Source organism: Lissotriton vulgaris, chromosome 11, assembly GCF_964263255.1.
Source record: "Lissotriton vulgaris chromosome 11, aLisVul1.2, whole genome shotgun sequence".
NCBI lineage: Eukaryota > Metazoa > Chordata > Amphibia > Caudata > Salamandridae > Lissotriton > Lissotriton vulgaris.
In genome coordinates this window covers 1,066,134,728-1,066,156,053 of record NC_141699.1, presented here as the reverse complement: position 1 = coordinate 1,066,156,053, position 21,326 = coordinate 1,066,134,728, and the positions used below count along the sequence as shown (strand labels likewise).

General features: G+C 43.8%; 1 protein-coding gene across 3 annotated transcripts in view; it reads right to left on the bottom strand.

Moving 5' to 3' along the window:
* Nucleotides 1-21,326, bottom strand: part of CLCN2 (chloride voltage-gated channel 2) — a 532,043-nt gene that overhangs the window by 162,107 nt on the left and 348,610 nt on the right. For all 3 annotated transcript variants that reach the window (XM_086944441.1, XM_086944443.1, XM_086944442.1), the window contains exons 8-12: nucleotides 16,383-16,508; nucleotides 15,346-15,430; nucleotides 10,902-11,003; nucleotides 9,870-9,954; nucleotides 5,637-5,792 (exon numbers count right to left, since the gene is read on the bottom strand). In XM_086944441.1, the coding sequence (XP_086800567.1) occupies nucleotides 5,637-5,792; nucleotides 9,870-9,954; nucleotides 10,902-11,003; nucleotides 15,346-15,430; nucleotides 16,383-16,508 (554 nt within the window). The remainder of the gene's footprint in view (nucleotides 1-5,636; nucleotides 5,793-9,869; nucleotides 9,955-10,901; nucleotides 11,004-15,345; nucleotides 15,431-16,382; nucleotides 16,509-21,326) is intronic.

The window sequence follows — 21,326 nt, the reverse complement described above, 5'->3', positions numbered from 1 at the left end:
TGACAGACGGCAAACATGCTGAAAAAATACATGGCTCATAGTTGGCACTTGGGCTCCAGTCCAGTGCCCAACTCATCAATCTGTTCCTGAGTACTGGTACTCTCCTTGACAGTGGAGAAGTGCCGGTACTCCGCTTGGTAAAAATAAGAAATGCTGGGACTCAGTACCGGTGAGTACCAGCCCATTTAAAGCACTGGTGAGGGGGCTTCAGGAGTGACCCCTCAGACAGCCGACCAATTAAGGTGGTTTGTGCACTAGGTAATGGTCTGCAGACCGACATCGAAAGAGGTATTTTTTTAATGTAATTAGATATTTCCATGTTCTTCATTGTGCTTGAAGGCAAATTTGTAATATTATTTTGCACGCCTATGTTTGGCTTATTCTAAACGACATTTTTATGCGTGCATTGATTTTATTTTTAATTCGTAACCAGAGATTTGTCTTAATCAATGGCTGTGAGCAAGGAAGTGAGCTTTCCCTGTCTGTCTAGTGGGTCTCTGGAACAGAAGGTAAATAGATGCCTGGGTTTGGAGTCCCATACAAGGCCCAGGTTGTAGGAACAGTTTCCTAGAACCGCGGCGTCCTCGCTCTGGTTAGCACAGATTCGCTTGTCTTTCAGAGAAAGGACGGGCGGAAGGCTAGCCAGGACAGGGTGACCGCTGTCGCATAAAATGGAAGCTACATTTTCATTGATTATTGCACCCAGCAGGACTGCGGCAGCGAGAAGTGGCCGGTCAGCATCCTCGCCGGGCCCATCACTGGGAGCAAGGCTGATTGAAGCCGACTGATGACGTCGCAGGTTCTGCGGCCTCAGGGGACAGGCCCGCAGAGCTCCTTCAAACAGCATAGTAACGAGCATCATTCTCCCTGGGTCCAGACTTACTGCCTCGTGCATGGGGGAAACTAAAAATGCAATGAAACGCAATGTGCTCTTTGGTGTGAACAAGGGCCGCATGGATGCCAACAAAGTGGGGGTAGGAGTATAAGCTGAGCTTAGGGGCAGCGAAGAATGTGCATGGTGTAGAGAGTGAATTGTGGAGTTATGGCGAGGGTTTCACTCCATACTTCCTTCTAAATTAAGCCCCCAGTCCCTAGAAGAGTCATAGATTTGACAATGCTTGTTATGCTGTATACGAGTCGCCATCCCTCTACTGCACCCTGGGGTGAGCCTTATGCGCTTGCTGTCACTACCTTTGGCAAGACAAGTGTACGAATGAAATAAACATTATTGAATTGGAATGAAATAGAATCTTGGGCCTAGCAATCTCCTTATGCTTTGTCTCTTATTTGTAAAGATTAGGAGTGCTTAGAAGCAGGCTCAGTTAAGGTAGAAGGCAGTATAAACATCTGTGACAAAGGCACCCCAACAAAGTGCGCAATTCACAAACCCCCAACCTCCACCAATAGACATGGTACAGTGGGAAAGTTTTAGCCATGTCACTACAAGACTTGATGTTTAATCCTGGTTTTAGCTCGGTGTTAACCCCTTCCATGCTGATGACGGCCGGGAGCCGTCATGGCACACAGTGCTCGTGTGCTGATGATGGCTCCCAGCCGTCATGACCTCGCCCGCGATCGGAATGTGCCGCACAGGAGCAGAATTCCGGCCGCGAGCAAGGGGTTAAACTATGCTGATTGTGAACTCTGTATTTAACGTCTGATCAGGTTCCGTGGCACAGAGGAATTTCTCTGCTGAGAGTAGTCCTTGAGTCTCAAAATTAGAACCAATCACAACACAGTTGTTTTGTAAGGAGCAAGATGGAAACAATACAATCAGAAGGTATTTTATTTGTATTATTCTCGTCTTCCCCTTGTAACAAATTGTGCGCTTTAGGGTTATCAGTTTCTGAACATGTTTCTCAGCTCCATTTTTTTCCAACAGAGACTGGAATAATGTAATTAAAATAAATTAAATAACGGTAGTAAGTATGTGATAAAAAAAACAGGACAGTAACCAAACAATCATTTGATTTTAGCCATGCGGGAGAAAGCGCCCAGTCTCCTAGTTCACTCACACAAAAATATGTTGTAGTGAGAAAGTTATGACTCTAGAAACAGGTGCGGCCGGTGCAGGTAAGAGCAGTAGGGCGGATAGTCGACAGACGATGGAATAGGGAATGTAAAAAAATTTAAATTAAATCACATACATTGAGCTCAAGTCGGTAATGTGGCGAGCACAAGGTAAATGTTTTTCTTTATTTCTTTATTTTATTTTACCTATTCTGTTGTATGTCCTCAGGGGCGGCCTTCATCATGTGCAAGCTGTGCACCTGCACAGGGACACCAAACCCCAGGGGCCACCACGCCCATATATATCCTTAATATAATAATCCTCTGAGGATGGATACATATTTGCATGGTGGCCCCTGGCAGGGGATTTGGCACCCCCCCGGCTCTGTTCCACTTCCAAACACCCTGACCCCCAACTCTTCACTGGCCTCCGCGCTCCGCCCCGCCCGGACCCCGTCTTCCGGGGCCCCCTACCTACTCTCCCTGCCCAGGGCCGCCATGAGCCTAGAGCCGCCCCTGATGTCCTGCACCGTGGTATTGTTGCTCCTACTTCCACAAACTGTTTGGTGATCGTCAAATCATATCCTTCCTACGCCTTTGACCCCTAAGTGCTATTCTGTGACAGAAGGGAGCAAGCAACTAAAGGCTCGAGCCAAGCCTGAGCCATATACCTCTTCCGGGGTCAGCTCGAGTTTATCTTGGATCCTCGAACCGAAACAAAGACAAGCCTCATGATCTGGCTTTTGTCTGCCACCCACGGTGTCAACTCATGCACCAAGAATTAAGGACAAAGCACTAACTTTTGATGTAAAGTGAGAGGGAAAGAGATACCCATCTAGTGGCTGAATTCCACAGTATGAAAACAGACAACCTATTATCACTTCACGAAAATGTGTGATCCTAGGCAATTGTTTTATTTCACTTTGCCTCCTTTTTCTTCATAATCACACGAGAGAGCACCTTGAAATGCAAAAGCTGGAAGCGCGCTGTACAAAACATTCTCTTGTGCTTGATTTATTAAACTATAATGTTGTTTCATGTATAATAACAAACTAGGCCACCCAAAGGGTGCACTTGACAACTGCCTTGCCTCCTGGTTCACTAATAGCATTGTTATCAGGGCAGGTGAAGGCAGGAACGTTTCACAGTGCATGTTTGAAAGCTATCACTTTCAATACATGCATCTAAATGCAGTGATATATTCTCTTGTACTAAGGCGAAACAGTACTGCATGTTAATGAAATACATGTTTTGAATTTTGCAGACACCTTATCCTATTTTTATTTTTTTGTTGCATGACGTCATTACAAATGAAGGCATATCTAAAGATAAGTGGTACAGGACACCTTTGCTTCTTTTCATTTACTTGAATTAGCATGCAAATAAATGCATGGCTGTTTAACAGTTTTTAGGTTGAGCCTGGGCAGCGCACGCGCTGCTCTGCAAGGCATGCTACGTTGAGGTAGGGACTTGAAGCTTCGCCCACTCTCCGCCCACATTTTTCATTGGCTTGTGTCATTGTCCACTATAAACTGTGGCTGCTCATTGGTCAAAAGGCTTCATACCGCTTGTCTCATTTTGTGACCTCCCACGGCGATACCTCCTGTTACGTGTGTTGTAGCTTGGTAGGCTTTAATCACATCCTCCGAGCACTATTTTCTCAAATAGCGTTATCAGGCAGGTCACGCTCTCTCCTAACGCTTTTTTTTATTTTTATAGCACGCATTTGTATTGCAATAGGTCTCGCAGTTTTTCGAGACTTTAAGCTATTTGCATTGTAAATGACAATGCATTTTATTTATCTGTTTTAAAAACAACACATACATAAAAGGCCTTGTCATGTACAATCTCAATAACTCTAACTCTCATAAATGTGAGACCTATTGTATTGCAAATGCCTGTTTAGATGTTAGTGCTCAGACAAGTAAACAGCAGCCCATTGCCACTGCTCACCCGGGCACTGCCTGCTTCGGTCAGGAGGGTCTGTTAGCAGCCCTTTGCCATACTTGGAGTATCCCTGCTCTACCCCCTCAAAAGCAATGGGGAGCTGGCCATGGGATGAGAGTGAGGCAAGTGATAATGCCAATTATGTCATTATGGGAACTATCTCCAGTCCAGACCTTTTCACCTGTATATCACTGATTTCAGTTCAATGGAAGCAAAAGAAGACTACAGCACCCACAATGCATTAAGCTATCACACAAAGTCCAGGAATGAAACAGTGTCCACGATGACGTGGAAGGAGATGTCACCCTACATCAGTTGCCAAAGTGTCCAGGGTGTTACTTCATTTGGTGAATCAACTTCTAGGTAAACTGCTATTCACTGAACACATATATGACCTTCAAGGGTAGGAGCATTCTCCTAAGGTCAACATTACTTGGCTCTGGACTAAGAAAACTAATTGCACCTTGACGTAGGCTTGACTACACCAGCCCAATGCAGGACACCGTTCCATATGTTCACAATGCACCCCAATCGCAACACCCTTCTATTGAGATAAGGAAGAGGCTCCCTCCACTTCCACAAAAACCTGTAATTTACTATAGAGTGACCCATGGTCTTGAACCTGAGCTTTCAGACTCAGTGGTCCCTGAAGAGGCCATGCTACTGGTTCAGCCATTAGCTCTTGATCTTGCGAACCCATATACCAAAAACCTCAACCGCAACAGGCTGAACTTGCCATTTCAGACTTCTTAGTAAAACAACATAAGGGCTGATTCTAAGTGGGTAACTTCTCAATCAAGAAATATGTTTGCGAATCACTATGCGACCCATACATTTTTTTCTCGTAAAGTGCTAAGAAAGCACAATTCAAATTGGCAACATCAACAGAGAAATGTTCACATTCATAGTACTCAGATCCTCACTGGGAAGCTGTGACAAAGACCATTATGAAGCGCTACACCACAGTGATCAGGCCCAGTGGCTTAAGCTCCATCATCAAAACAGGAACAGGCAAAGAAGATACACTACATCACTTACAGCATCCTACTGATACGCTTCAATTGTTGGTCCCATCTGTCTGCAAACCTCCAGTAAAGTGTGCCTCACTGGGTCACTCCAAAGCCCCACCGACACTAATAGGGTCAATAAGCTGCAAACTATGGATTTAGAAGAGCTTCAGAAACATTGCCTTCAATCTATGCAGCATGTGCAGCAGTTCATCAACCAAGAAATCTTAGTTTGGCATTACAAAGCAGAAAAAACAATCACAATCCATCAAAAATCAACCAATCAATCAGAGAACTTAAATCGAGCTGCATTATAAGTATCCAAGGACTTCTCAGGCAGTCCATATATCTCTACCAGAATAGGTAGGGGTTTAATGACTTCCTAAATGGAAGTGTTTTTTTGACATAGTCCCAGATGTGCAGGAGGAGAATTCAAGAGCATGTTGACTTGACTAGAGAAGGTCTTTCCTCCCCGCTCTTATCTTTTGTATTTTCTGTTTTTTCAAATGCCTTTTGACCCTTCATCCTAAAGTTCTTTCTGGATTAGTTGCCCAGCAATACAACATAATTCAATGATGCTCAGTGACTGGTGGATAAAAGGGGGAACAATACAGACCTCTTTAACATCCTTTGCCTCTAATTTCCCGCCTCAGGTGCAGGTAATAGACTCACCTTCATAAGGATGAACACCACAAGGGTCACAAAGACATTGGACTGGGGGTGCCTCCAGGCTTCGTAAATCCCAGCATAGTCTGGCTCCACCACTGCCCCTTGCTTCGCCCAGGTTCGGTTGTCGAAGAGGGTGACAAGCGTTTCTTTCTGAGTCAACTGTAACAGACAATTCACGTTTTATTAGCTTTGCCACTAGTTCTCAAATATTTTGACTCATCAAAACCACCCCCTCCTATGGAATTAACACATTTCTTAATAAGTGCTACACTGTTCTGCATTTAACCATTCGCAAATGCTAATTAAGGGCAAAAGCCAATCTAGCAATTATCAAAGCTTTCACAATCCTTCAACTATGTGTGAAACAGAGATTGCAAAATATTCTCCAGATCTCTGGTCTACATTTGTAAAAGAATAACAGGACAACATTTAAAGGGATTAGCTGGATCCGGTGCCCAGATCTGTTCAGCAGAGGAGAAAGAAAGGCAATACTGAAGGCAAGCAGCCCTGATACAGAAGGGAGAGATACATTTATCACCTGCAGTGGTGCAGGAGCCATTGCCAAGGAAACAGAAGGTAAAACGTTAATGGGAGATGCATCGAAAGACGAAAGAGACTTCAATTTCAAAAGCCAAGTAATTCACTGTTTCAGCAATAGGTAAAGAAATCTAAGGGCGGTCACCAGGGGAGAAGTGACCACTACATTAGAAAATGATCAAGATTGAAAAAGGTCACTTATTGCACATAAAGCAGCTCTTGGGAGGGTGCAAATTCCATGGAAACTTGTAGATTTTAATTCTAAAGGAGAAATTGACAAGGAGAAGGGGTACCAACTCGAAGGTCAAAGATATGACAGAAACAGAAGACCGGGTAAGATTTCTGGAGTAGACCTCATGGAAACGCTGATTTGACCCACAAAGTAATTTGCAATGTCAACGATTTATGGTATCTCATTACTAAGGAAGAACATGGTTACACCTATTTGAAAACTCTGTTCCTTTGACTTGGTGTTGATCGACAAGGTATAGGCATGGAACCAAGTTAAAGTCACTGGTTCTACTTTTACTGCTATCATGCGTGCTTCTTTGGAGTCCTAAGCAATGAAAACATTTTAATACATTTTACTGCACGAAACTAGAAAACCGGTAAGAAGCCTTGGACTTTTCCTGAACACTCTTGGAAATGAACTGGAGTGAAAAATACTAGAGCACTGAATGGTGGATCTGAACGAGAGCAAATCCATCTCTGGGTCTACCAGTGCCCGAGTATGGGTCCTGAGAGCGGACTTGGTAGCAGCTCTGTTTTTTGTTTGGAACTTTTATTTATTGATTTTTCCAAAGATATTACAATCGAACAGGTTTTGTATGTGCATGCATCGTCCATCAGGGTATGAACAAAATATAACCTACAATTATCAATGTCAATGCGAAAGTTACAATAGCACTGCGATTCACCTAGTGTCCTGCCTTGGTCATCCCATCTCTTTTGAATCCACACGTCTCCTGTGGGGTATAGAGGGGTCTATAAGGTGCAGGAAAAGTCCCCACATATCATCAAACTTCGGGAGCTGGTCTTGCAGTTTATAAATACTTCCCTCGCACATGCCTTGTGTGAACAGATCTATCGTCCAATATAGGTGTGTGGTCGCTCTCAAAGAACGCAAGCTGTCCATCGTCATATTCTCAAGCCCTCTCCACCAGAATCTACAAATATTTTAGTTTGTCTGTCCTCCACTTGAAACCAAAGGCTCTGTAAGGTTGTTTGGGCAGGTAGTTCATGATTGGGGAGGCCTCACTCCTCCCCAAGTTGATTTTATACCCAGAGAAAGCTTAGAACGAATCTACGAGGGACATTAGCGCTGGGACAGATGAACTCGGTTGGAAAATTAGAGGAGGATATCTTCCACGTACAATAGTATCTTCATTTCCGCCACTGGCGTAGCAATGCCCCAGACTCTACCACACTGCCTCATGGCCCGCGCTAAGGATTCCAGGGCTAAAATAAGAGGAGACAGCGGGCAATCCTGTCTGGTACCTCTGTGTATTGGGACGGTTTAGGACATAAATCCTCCACCGTCTACTTGCATGAAAGGATTCAAACATATCCAGAAAAGTTTAGCTTTGAACATGGACACAGTCCTGCTCTCTCCAGCTTGTGGAATAGATTTCCCCATTCAACATGATCGAACAGCTTCTTGACGTCAAGCGAGAGTAATATCTTCTCGTCTCTACGATCTCGTAGCAGCCACAGTGTGTGCACCAATGTGGCATGTGCTTTCACGAAGAGCGGCCAGAGACAAACCCCACCTGTGAGTGAATTATTGGGCTAGGCAGGACTGTCCTAATTCGGGTTGCTCAGCACTGTGGTTAAAAGGTTCATGTTGGGTAGTAACTGCTGTAGTTAGTAAAGTCTTTCTTCGCTTTCAGAATGAGGCAAGCAATGGCCTTGTTGTATTCCAATGGGAATCCACTACGTTCTTCGGCCTTCCTTAAAATCCTGGTGCAGGATTGGGGCCACAATTTGTTTGTTCTGCCTGTAAAACCCCCTGGGGAAACTATAATCTCCCAGAGTCTTGTTCTATGGCATTTCGGAGATAGCCGCACCTATCTCTTCCTCGGTTACACCCCAATGAGCAGTTGCTATCTTCGATGAGTAGTTTCAGTGGAAGCTCTGTTGATACACTGAGGTATGGAGTTCCTTATGGAGACATAAATGGAGACAGGGGCAAAATATTCACCCCCTCTTTGAGAGTATTACATCACAGTCCCACTTTCAGGGCTGTGTCATAGTTGAATAATCAATGGTCACTTGTGACAGTGAGTTTGCTTCAGAGCCATTGTTGACCCTTGTATTACAGCTGGTGCTATTGGGTCTAAAGTTGCAGGACATTGGTGTGTCAAAACGAAGTAAAAGAGTCCCTTGGACACTTTTTCCATCAGAAGTGATTCCTGACAGAGAAGCTCTTGTAGGAATGTGTGAACCGCGTTGGAGCTGACCGTATGACGTCACAGCGAGCAGATGCAGGTCAAGTGATAAGTCAGACAAAATTATCTCGGTGCCTTCGAAATGCGCACTGGTTTCGTAACAGACCCTCTCTAGATACTGCAAATGTTCAAAGTGCTATATATGCTTTCCAGCATACTTGGAAAAACAAGCATGCTTCAAAACCAAAGCAGAGGTCAAAAGCAACCCCAGTCCTCCGCAGTGGTAAGACCAACTTGAAGTGAGAGGCACACATGACATTTCAGCTGTGATCTGGACAAGTCATTGCCACACACACGATGCCTACTAAGGCACAGGTTCTGGTGTATGGTTGCCCATAGTTTAACCGCAGGAACACAGAGGACCTAGACATGAAAGGGTCACACCCCTGAAGCCCATTCACTCCTCCAAGGGTGAAGGCTAGGCCTACTAAGACAACCTCTTTAGAAGCAGCACTGGTGCCCATAAGAAGGGTCTGAGACTCCCCTAGACCTGCACACATAAACTAGCTTATCTCAAGATCCACTGGGAAAAAGACATCTAACCAGCAACCGGCCATCTAAGAGCGTGGCTGCAATACATCCATAGAAGAATTCAAATATATCTTGAAGCCAATCCTAGAGGATATCCCAAACTGGTATTTTTCTGGAGGGGGTCAGGACCACTATGCCTAGAACATTGGGCTAGTGTAGAGGTGACCAACCCAAGAACATTACTGCCCCCCAAATCTATCCAAAGGTGGGTCGGTACGCATAACACATCTTCTAGAATGGCTCTAACACAATTGAACACTAAAAAGAGAAAGGTACCCCCTACAAATAATTTGAGGTTTGGGAGGGACGGGAAGAAAAACTATGAAAGCTAGAAAAACTCCCATGCGACCTGCATTACTTCTTTGTAGGCCTGCAAAGGCTCCATGGGCTAACTAATACTGACAAAATTAAAACATAAATGTGTGCATACTGTTATTTATTTATTATTTATTTATAAAGACATGATAACATGCTGTTGCAAGGATAATATATTTTTTCAATTTAGTAGTACAAAATGATATAGTTAGAAAGATTTACCAAAATCACATTTACACCAAAGATGCTATACAGTATTTCCACTAAGTGACACAATGAATTATACAAATGAAACACATTGACAAGAACACATAACAAAACTAACAGTAAAAAACATGCATCTTTTATGGCAACAATTGAATTCAACATAGGGTATTTATGATCGTATCCAGGATAATAAATGTACCTGTCCAGCCATGAACTGTCCGAAGCCAGGAGGGAAAGTGAAGGTTGCAATCAGAAGAGTCACAAGTGCAGGAAACAGTAAACGCCTGTGTAACAAAAGATACAAAAAGCATCAATTAAGGATGAAGCAACAACAAAAAGTAAAAATCACGGAAGAGACAACACCAAACACACTACAAAAAACAAAGCACTTCCATCAAACCGGCCACCTACACACCAATAACTATATTAAAAAAAACTTTACATTTGGTAACAAAAGTAATAAAAGAAATCAACACATGCTGACATTTTCACACCAGAAACGCAGTGCCCAATTGTGGCGGGCACAACAAACAACCACATGAACTATAGCAGACAGCAAAAGCTAAGCAAATCCACCACGAGCAATACCTGTGGAAAAAGAGCACATGAATCCAGGCTGACATCTGTGAAGCAACAACAAAATACATTCATGGTGGCATCAACTACAGAAAGTGGCACTACTGACGAAACAGAGGAGTATTCCGACATGAAAACAAAGAGGATAATGGTTGATTGATAAGAGGAAATAGTGTTCAAGAACTTCATATCAGGTGATAAGGAGATGGGGGAGACTTCATCATAAGATCTCTGAACAACATGATTCATTGAGCAATAAGTGAACACATGTCAACAAGTGAAGGAGTGAAATAAATGTTGACTTATTCCATCAGGTGAAGGAGAGGATTAGACGATGTTTATCAGAAGACCGCGAAGAGAAGCAGATTTACTCCATCAGGAGATGAAGTGATGGGAGAAGACATTCTGCATTTGGTACAAACATTGGGACAGACAAGGAGGACATATGCTTCATAAAGTGTTGAAGATAAAGAAGGTGATTACTTCATCATGAGAAGGGGAGGAAACTGGCAGAGCATACCGCAGGTGGTGAGAAGATATACAGTGGGCACAACAGGTGGTAAATTGACGAGATTGAAAGGGCATGTATTTTATCAGGTGAACAGAGCAAAGGAAATGTGAGTTACAACTAGTAGTAAAAGTGCAGGGTACGTACTTCTTCATCAGAAACCGGTTGATGACCTTTTGCTTCCTCATAAACTGGACAATCTTGCGGTTCAAATACACAAAGAGTGCCCCTCCGAAGCCACTGACAAGCCTGCAAGGAGAAAGAAGAAGCTGTTGAAGGCTTGCCGAGACATTACCCAGCTCCACTGAACACGTACGAAAGCCCCCCAAGGAACTGAGAGAGACAGTTTTAGAAAAGGTCTACTTAGTCAAATTTCTTAAACTGATGGTCTTAGGGTCCTAAGCCTTTTTGCAAATGTGAAGATACTTTTATTGGGACCAAATTCCAGTTGGGGCTACACTTCTTTCTGCTTTCAATTGAATCACCTGTGATCAACAACTCACCCCAGGAGTTTGAGGGATACGCAGGCTGGTTAACCTGAATTCCCCTGTGTTCTTGGGCAGTCATGAAATTGAACACTGAAATTGTCCTAGATTAGGGTGGATTTCTTGGTCACAATGAATGTCTCCTCTACTTCATGAATATATTAAATGTTGATTTTTAAATCTCCTGCGATATGGACTAGATTGTGGGGCCATTCTCAACTTCTTGTTGGATACAATGATTATGGTGAAGGAATATCTGGAAAATATCTTGAATTCTGGTGCTGTTGGCCATTCGTCCCCTCGGCTGGGAATTTCTCCAGAGTTCTTGGACTGATTTATCTAAAAACCAACACTATACTTGGGTAACATGTTTTGTTTAGTGGTGCTGGTGTTTGCTGTAAGCTCTACTCTTGTGATCGGTCCCACCCTTGGTGCATGGCATTAGGGATCATGAATTTGACTTCCATTGCTACGCAGATGACACTCGGCTACTCATTCAACTTCACCAGCCATCAAACACCCCTATCCACCAGATGTTTTTAATCTGTCTATTGGTTTTTTCCACTTAGATGAGCTTAAACCATCTTAAACTCCACTCTGATAAGACTTAAGGGATCAACTTCAGTGGTACTCATTCAGTTTGGAACAGCCTTTGGTAGCCCATTTCTATGGGCACTGTACCCTCGCCATCCACATAATATCGAAATTTTTCCAGCATTTTGTCGATTGGAATCAGTTAACTTTTCCTCGTCGGCTTTTTAAACTTACTTCGATTTGCTTTTTCATCTGGAAATCTCTTACAAAAATGTTCCTCACCTGCCTATCATCTACTGTAAACCAATAGTTTTAAGTTTAACATTTTCACAACTGGAATATGGTAGTGCAGTGGAGCCAAAACATGTCAGCCTGGCTAATTGTTGGTATTTCAAAAAGAGGAATCACCGCCAACCATCCTGCTAAGTTTCATTGACTGTTGACAGGCTATTTTCAATTCTTCGTATATTGTACAGATGGAATTATCTGCTAATGCACCCCTACTTCTAGGCTCTAGGTTAAAGAGGTATTCCCCATTATGCTTCTTGAGGTCCTCGCCTGCACATCTTCTAGTTGTTCCTTGGTTTCAGTGGGCCCGGATAGCTGCCCTAACCTTTTCACACCTGGCAACTAACTAATGGAATTCTCTACATCCAAATATCTGTAATATTTTGATCACTTCTCAGTCCACTGGGCTCTTAAACTCTGGCTCTTATTGTCTTCCATTAAATAGTAATGAAAGTGTGCTCTGTTTTGGGGGAAGTGCCAGGATACCCAGTCTGGTGTTGCTGAAGTGCTTGATCAAATGTTATCACTTCTGCAACCTCTCTGGCACTACAGAGATGAATGCACTGCATCCCCTTATTTCTTTCCTCATATGTTCCATGAACTAATGTTGGTTGTTTTTGCATTTCTGGTACTTAAGGGATACCCAATGCCAGGAACACGACATTCATTCAGGTCTGTGCCATGGGATTCAGCAAAAATGTCCGATTGGTCCAAGGTATGAACAATGTTACATGAAAGATTTTTAAATTGATCCTATGCTGGGACTATCTGGCATTTTATTGTCTTCTGTACGGTTTGGGGAGACATCACACAAATGCACAAAAGTCAAAAAGGCATGAGATGTCCAGGGGTGTCATATCAATGAATTAAATAATACCTTCTAAATGTTGAATATTGGTAGAATCGCTGCTTTGTGCTTTATTTAATCCTTGGTGACCATCTGTACCCAAAAGCTAACAATCTTATTTCCACTAAAGTCAGCTTCAGTCGGTGCATAGAAATACAAATAACTACAGTCTTTCAAAGTAATCTTTGGGGAATTCCCACCACTGGAGATGGGTTCTTGTTATGTATGGTGTCATGTAGGTTTCATGAAACTCCAGAAGACTTATTGCCAACATGGGTTAATTTGCAAGAACACCAACAAACCTAAATTACAAACGTATAGTTCTACTTCTAGAACTGGTGGATTTTAGAATTTCTCAACCACACCATGTAAAATACAAATTACACACCAGGATATTGAATTATAAAAACTGTTCTGGTAAACATAGATTTTAAAACCTTTGGTGTAAGAGAGATACTCATGTTTTGGGGTAATGTGAATAGCAGTCTTTATGTCAGGTGAACCAGGGCCTCCCCGGTATCTGCTGCTGGATTACCTAGTGAACCCAAAGCATTATCTATTCCAGTGTTAGATTTTCTAAAGGCTTTGAACTTCCCTTATAGTTTGGAGCTGGAATGTCTGGTGGTCTTGAACATGTAGGTTGGGACTAGTTAGTGTACAATACTAGACAAATACTAAGTTACTTGATGTTGTGAATTTCCTCACTGCTGTGTGTGGGTGGTCACCTTCCCTTGCATACAGGGGCTGGATGTCTATCAATTCTTCATTTATCATTCAATCATGGGTCTGGATTGCCTAGTTTTACAGATATCCCTTATTTTCTGTACCCAAAGTGCACAGAACCTCCCATAAACTGTGAGGCTGGATTGCTTGGTGGTCCTAAATGTTTCCCTCTCTACAGGAAGGAATTCTTCTTTGGTGGGATCAAGAAATTCCCATATAATTTCACCAGGCATACTAAATGACCTTGAAATCTCTCTGTCATTCAGCGATTTGATTCTGTGGCTTGCTAAAAGACAGGCGGCCAGAGGGCCCTCTCACACTTTACAATAGGCCAACATGTGTTCAGATAATGGCTCTAAATGCAAGTTGGACGGACCACTATACGGGGACGGATACCACTCACTCAATTATATTCCGGCCCTACCCGATTTTAATGGCCAAAAAAATGCGGTCCCTGACCCCCAGCAGATCCTCTTTTATATCACAAGGCGGGGCATGAAATTCGACCCAACAAACGGGTCTGCCCAATTATTTCCTGTTCCTTATTTCGTGTGGATTCATTTGTAATGCCTGGATTTATGTACAGGGATACTGGTTGGACATGTTATTCCAACACAAAAATCCGCATCACTCCCAATCGGGCCAACATCTTTGACTTCAACACGGACTACTTGTCGATGACAACAGATGTTTATCCATCCATGGTTATGGTTCATATGGAGAGTGAAAAAGTATTGCACTTTCTCTGCTTTTCCCATAACTCGGTGATTTCTGAATATATAATGGCAATGAAAACATTGAAAGCTTGATCATTATTTATTAAAGTGGATTTGAAAGTCCAGGTTTCTTTACCACCACACACAATACTATACGCTCTTCTGACAGGGACATCGATTGGAATCTTAGACATAAGGACTCATTCTGTATTCTGCACACTACCAGTATTTTCCCTGGTGGGATGAACAACAACACAGGCTTACATCTGATCTATCTGCCTTTTTTGTGATTATTTGATTTGGGGTGTGAGCTCGGTTATTCATTTATCTATGAGTTTAAGAAATATTAGCAGCCAACCAAATTTACTGATAGGGATTTTGAAGTTACTAGTATCTGTCTGGCTGTAAATTGGCAAATTTTAGGTCACATGTGGCTGTTGATTATTCTAGCAAACCCCTGTGTTTAATTTTGGAAGGGGGAGATCTCATAACAAAAGTTCAAAGATTTTCTCCGCCATTTGAAGTAGAGGTGCCTAGGACCTCTACTCTTTTCAAGTGCTTTATATAGCCAGCCCTGTTACCTCACTGTGTTCCAGGAGAATTCCTCCCCTATTCATGCAGCGCGGGATGTCTTTATGATGTCTACTACAACCAGTATTTTGTGGGTGATTGTCTTGGGTATATTCAGAATCCCAAGTCTTCTGGTGGCGAGCTACTGTCAATCTTCCTGAGCTATGAAGTGGATTGTCATATGAGCCCTATGTTTTTGTGATTCTCCGATTCATTTTTTAGTGGTGAATTTACTTTGACATTTGTTTGATTTCTCGATGAGTCTTGATACATCCATATTATTGATGGCTGTATAAGACTCGGAATGCTCTACGTTTTACGGTGAATTGACCCACGTGCATAGGCACTCTCCTGTGTTCTGGTGGGGGCTCATCATCAGTTTGTTGTGATTTTCTGGTGATGTCATCAAGAGTAGCTACACCTCTCACCCAATCACAGCAAAGGCGGGCAGCTCCTGCAGGTCAAACGGGAAGTCCAGACGGAATCGGGTTTTGAATAAAGCTGTAATGGTCTCTGAAAGACAAAAATTAGTAGTTCTTTGAGGAATGTTACCAGGCAGAGAAAACCTGTCTATGGATGAGGCTTCACAAGACCCAAATATGAAAGAGGATGACTACTGGCAATCAGATCAACCTTGAAAAGCCTCCTTGTCCTCTTTCTATTGCACCACTTCTTTAATTTACTACTAGTCCTTCTGCCCTCCCTTGTTAATGTGTGCCTTCGATCGTTCACACACGCTACCCTGCAGGGCTTCTGCCCTCACTACACCATCATCGTAAAGATGCCCTTAAAATTCTCATGCTCCCCAGTCATACAGTGCGCCCCCACCCAGACTCGAGGCATGAGGCCTCTATCAACACAATATGTAGTCAGCTATGAGGCATCAGATTGTCGAAGGTCTCAGCATCAAAGCTCTCCCTCCAGATCCTAATCTACCCTCTCATGCCGCGTTTCTCAATAAGTTATCTCTGCGAGAAATCACTTCCGAGATCCCATAAGGCCTCACCTTTAGAATGTTCCCTCCCTTGAAAGTCTTTCCCACACTGAATCTCCCTCTTCCCAGACAGACCTCCTCCCTTCGATGCTCCATTCCCTTCTTAGGGCTCTACCGTAGGGCTTTCGGCTTCCAACTGAAGCCTTTATCCCCACCCAAGGCTCACTGTCCTGCTGGGTGGTCTTACCCCTCAGGCTATCATCCTTACCCTTCATGCTCCATCATATTGTTCACACCTGGTAATGATTCTCCCACTGCCAGCTCTTCTCAGATTTTCTTATACCAAGGAAGACCTCTCCACTGAGACAATTCCTCAAGTCACAAAATCCTGCTCTGGAGAACACCTCCTCCCACTTAGATGTCTTGTCCCACATTCACTCTCCTCTGTAATATCTTTTGGAACATCCCATGTCCTGTAGTAATCTTACAGAGATGGTAAAATATATATGGACGTAAAAAATAGCTGTATACCTTCATCGCGATTCCACACGGCCAGCACGCGGAAGATAAAAGCGCTGAACGTTGCTGCGAAGAAGCCACGCCAATAATTCCTTACAGCAAAAAAGGTGGATGTGACCTCAATGCTGAAGAGGACGCCTGGAGAAGTGGGAAAAAGTGCAGACAACAGAGAATGACTTAGGAGCATAGGACTTTAATAGCATTGCACAGACAAGCATTGCAGGAGTCAGTGCCCCGTAATAAATGCAAGGGAGCTTAGACATGTAGCAAGCGTCAGGATCCATGTCCCTTTGTGGGGGACACATACCTTCAACAAGGAGCATTACACACCCACCCGTACTACCCATTACCTCTCTCATTACAAGCAATCTGAACCATACTCTTGTCCTTAGTTCAGAGCTCTGTCGCATTCCTGCTAGGTCTGTGCTATACAAGTATCAAAAAAACACACACACACACACACACGTTAGAGCGGCAGACCCTGATGCAGCGGTCTGGCCCGGGACCAGGGTTCAATTCCCGCCTCGGCGGGTCTTGGGCTCAATCTCCTCTGACCTGATAATTCTCACCTCGGTGCCTATTCCAATCATGGAGTCCCACTCTGCAACTCTGGGCAATAGCTTGCTTAATCTCCACAACGGCCCCAACAACGCTAGGGTGCCTGGCTTCACCGTGGGGGTGCCCAGGAGTGGGCTATTCACAGGGAAAGGCCAGGAAGGGTTCCTCAGCGGTATTCGTACAAGCGCCAAGAGGCCTCCGGTTAGTCATGCGCTATACAAGTACCTCTACATTTAAAGGCAAAACATGCATTATTTCGTGTGTTAAATACCGATTCTGTATGATACGCCTAATGTTGAAGGCGAAAGGTCATATTAGAAGGTATTTACCACAAGTGTTAAATACCATATGCTGGGTTTATGGTATTGAAATACACCACCATATTCTGCCCAACTTGTAACAATGGTCAGTCTGCTCTGTAGGGCAACTCATTAGCAACTGTGTCCCCCAAAACTTGATAAGAATTCATAAACAAAATGTTCCACATGCTGACTTTTTAATGCCTAGTGATGTGCACTTGCTTAGCAGAAGTGTTCCTTGATACCCAAATAAAATATCTCCTCATTGCTTTCTTGTCTCATATTGTACTCCAGTACCTCACCACGCTTCTTGTCCCTCTGCCGTTTGAATCTAGCAGTAGTGTGTCTTGGCGTGGCCCTCATTGCTGCATATGGTCTTTTCCGAATTACTTCTTAACATTCAGTAACTCACCTTGGGCCCATTGATGCAAAGTGCCCCAGGGGTGCAATGGGCATTTCTGCCTCCTTTCTACGCTTCTGGACACTTTATTACAGAAGGCTCCTCAGATGTCTATAGTACAGATCGCACCAGCACGATAACAAAGGGGTGTTCCCGCATTTGTATGTTGCTATACCCCATGCGAATGAGGGAACCCTTTGCTCCTATGCAGTGCTTAATTGGAGCCAATGTTGGGCACCAGCACTTAATCGTCAACACCAACGCTTATAGCTCCGCCCCAAAGGTATTGACGCGCTTTGATGAGCACCAGTTAAGGACACATTCATTTTTTGTAGGCACGGGAAGATTACGCAATTTGCCCAGAATCACAGGATGTTAAGCCCACGCCGAGACTGGAACCTGCTCCAAAGTTTGCATCTCAGGACATTACGCCACATCCTCTAACCACTTTTAGGGTTTCATGGTTAGCAGTTAGTTCTGTTATAGGCGGCGCTAATAGGAGCAATGGGCTGGTGCAAGCTACCTCCCGACGAGAGGCCCGGCACCTATTTTGTCACATTACAGGTAGAGACCCAGAGGTTAGAATAATACAGGGAGGCACCTTGACTGGGTGCACGGTCAGCACACCCCAGAGGCAGTCCACTAAGCGGGTGTAAAGATGGTCCCAGGAACTCCACAGGGATCTTCTTGCAGGCTGGAGCAGTCACATTTGATTCCCTTCGGCAGCGGGTTCCTTGCACTCACTTGAAAGGGAGTCAGGGTGGTCAGTCTGCAGTGCATGCCTTGGTTACATCAAGACTTGATTATGCCAACCTAATATATCTGGGTATTACGGCTAAAAGTCTCAACCGTCTCCAAGTACTGCAAAACGCCACAGCCCGGATGGTGCTGGGCTTCCTAGGAGAGCACCCTCTAAAGCCGCCTTGAGGTCCCTCCACTTGCTTCCGATCCGTGAAAGGATTACCTTCAAAGCTTTATGCATGTGCCATCGCATCTTTGGAGGTAGAGCACCCGGCCCTTTGAACAGCCTCATCACCCCCTATAGACCAGAGCGGATGCTTAGATCCTCTGGCATGGGTCTGGCTGTTGTCCCCAGAATCCATAAAGCTCGGATGGGGGGCAGATCTTTCAGGCTCCTTGCAGCCAAACATTGGAACCTGCTCCCAGCTGAACTGCGCCTCGAACCCTCTGAGACCAAATTTCGTAAAGCCCTCAAAACCCACCTTTTCCGCCTAGCACTGCTGTAACTTCCTATCCCTCTCACAGGCTCCCTCTCAGCGCAGGGACACGCCGGAGCGCGTAACCAAGCGCTTTACAAAATTCCAAAATAAATAAATAAATAAAAGGCAGACCAGCTGCTTCAAACTACCTATTCCCCTTTTACGAATGAGATCTTCCGAGTCTAGGCGCTTGTTCGTGGCTGCACTGGTTACACCAAATTAAAGGATGTGCTGTGACTCCAACAGGGGCAGTGTGCCTGATCTGCCATTCAGCACTTGGAGTACCACTCTGCCTAGAACCAGGGATGAGAAAACTTACTTCAGTTGTACCATGTTCATATGACTCACAGCTGAGCATCTTTATGGAAATTAAGCCAACGAGCTACCATATTTGTGAATGGGTTGAATCTTGCTTGACCAATGAAGCACCTTTTAGATGTATGCAATGGCAGACAACACACTGCTATTTTAAGTACATTATGTAATGATATGTAATGTAAAATGTAAATTGATACTTGTATAGCGCACTACTCACCCGCAAGGGTCTCAAGGCGCTTGTATGAATACCGCTGTGGAACCCATTCTGGCTTTCCCTGTGAGGCGTCCACTCCTGGGCACCCCCAAGGTGGAGGCCAGGCATCCTTAGCATTGTGGGGGCCGTTGTGGAGATTAAGCAATCTATTGCCCAGAGTTGCAGAGTGGGACTCCATGATTGGAATAGGCCACGAGGCGAGAATTATAAGGTCCGAGGAATTTTGAGCCCAAGACCTGCCGAGGTGGGGAATTGAACCCTGGTCCCGGGCTAGACCTCTGCATCAGGGTCTGCCGCTCTAATCATTGAGCCACACTTGTCAGCAGTTGTCAGCTTCCTTCAAAAATGCTTTTTTAATTCTCAGCTATGAGAGCCCAATTTACTGCACATCTATGCTGATATGGTGGCTGTAAATCCTTTTCAAAGAAAGGTGGCACCCAGATTAGGCCAAGAACTATTGACGGTGCTCCACAAAGAAGAAAACCTAGAAAATTGTGAGCACCCATTACTGATGAAGAGGAAGGATATGCAGCCTTCATTTTACAAAGTAAAACACATGCACTTATGTGATGAAGCACATACTTTTGAATATACAAATCTGAATGAACAAAGATGGCACACTTCTACAGGCTCAGATTACCAAGGAGAGTTTTGGACATATTTTGGAGGCAAAATGAGGATTGTATTAGCCAGGGTTGCAGATAGAAAGGAATTCCACTGAAAATATTTTTCATACATCTATTGGCAAATTAATTTAAAGGTGTGAACGTGAGGCAGAAAAACAAGTTCACTGCTGTGATTTGCAAAATGAACAAGGCAAAGTTTATTGATCAAAACATTTATACACTATCTTGATCTGGGTCAATTAGAGCATTAAGGGCCATATGTAAGAAGACAAATTGCAATTTAGGCAGTGTGTAAGAAGCACCCAAGTTGTGTGATTTTGTCTTAAGGAATCGCGAATTACCACCAACCTCAGGTTGGCGGTAATTTGCGATACCTTTGAAAAATGCACTTTTTTGCATTTTTCAAAGTGCCATGTGGCGCACATACATGCCCTTAGGGCATGTATGTGCGCCACATGTGCCCACATGCTTATTTCAGGGGTGCAACAGGGTGTCCTATTAACACCCTTGCAACCTTGAAATTGCATTCTCAATTTGCGATTCTCTAATTGGGATTCGCAAATTGAGAATGTCTTCCCATTCATTCCAATGGGCCTTCTAGCCCATAGGGATGAATGGGAAGGTATTCCTTATTTGCGAATCTCAATTTGCGATTTGCAAATAAGGAATATGTAGGATTCACAAAATATTTAGTAAATCCTACATACATTGCATTTTGCGATTCTCTATTTGCGATTCCCTAAAAATCGCAATTTGAGAATCGAAAAACGTGTTTTTCTTACATATGGCCCTAAATCAGAGAGGAGGGAATTAGGGTGGGTGACAGGAAAAATATACAATGCACACACCTGGAGCCTGCAGTGTTGTATGCAGCTAATGAGAGACCAGTGAAAAATAGAAGCATAATGTAAAGATATGCTATTTTCATTCTTCCGAGACTTGGAATGGGAAGCGAAAGACACAACATAAGGTGTTCTGCAATGATTCTGTTGCAAAGACATATCCTGAATTAATCAGAGAAATCCTCTGCAGGAGGAATAATTTTGAAAACAGGTGAAGATCTCATCGCCTGTGATACTAAATTTGTTTTGCTTTTGGGATTCTAGGGTAAGATCTAAAATTCCATTGATCATGTGGCGAACAGGGACTGGGTCACAGGAAGGAACATTGAAACACAGAATTTGACGCACATAAGAAATGTCAGGGCCATCCAGCCGGCCCATTCCTTTCCGCCACTAATGAGAGAAACGAAAAAGGGATCCAGAGCGGCTGCCGCTCTTCAGAGAATTGGGAGAGCGGTGCAACTTAAAATTTAAGCTCG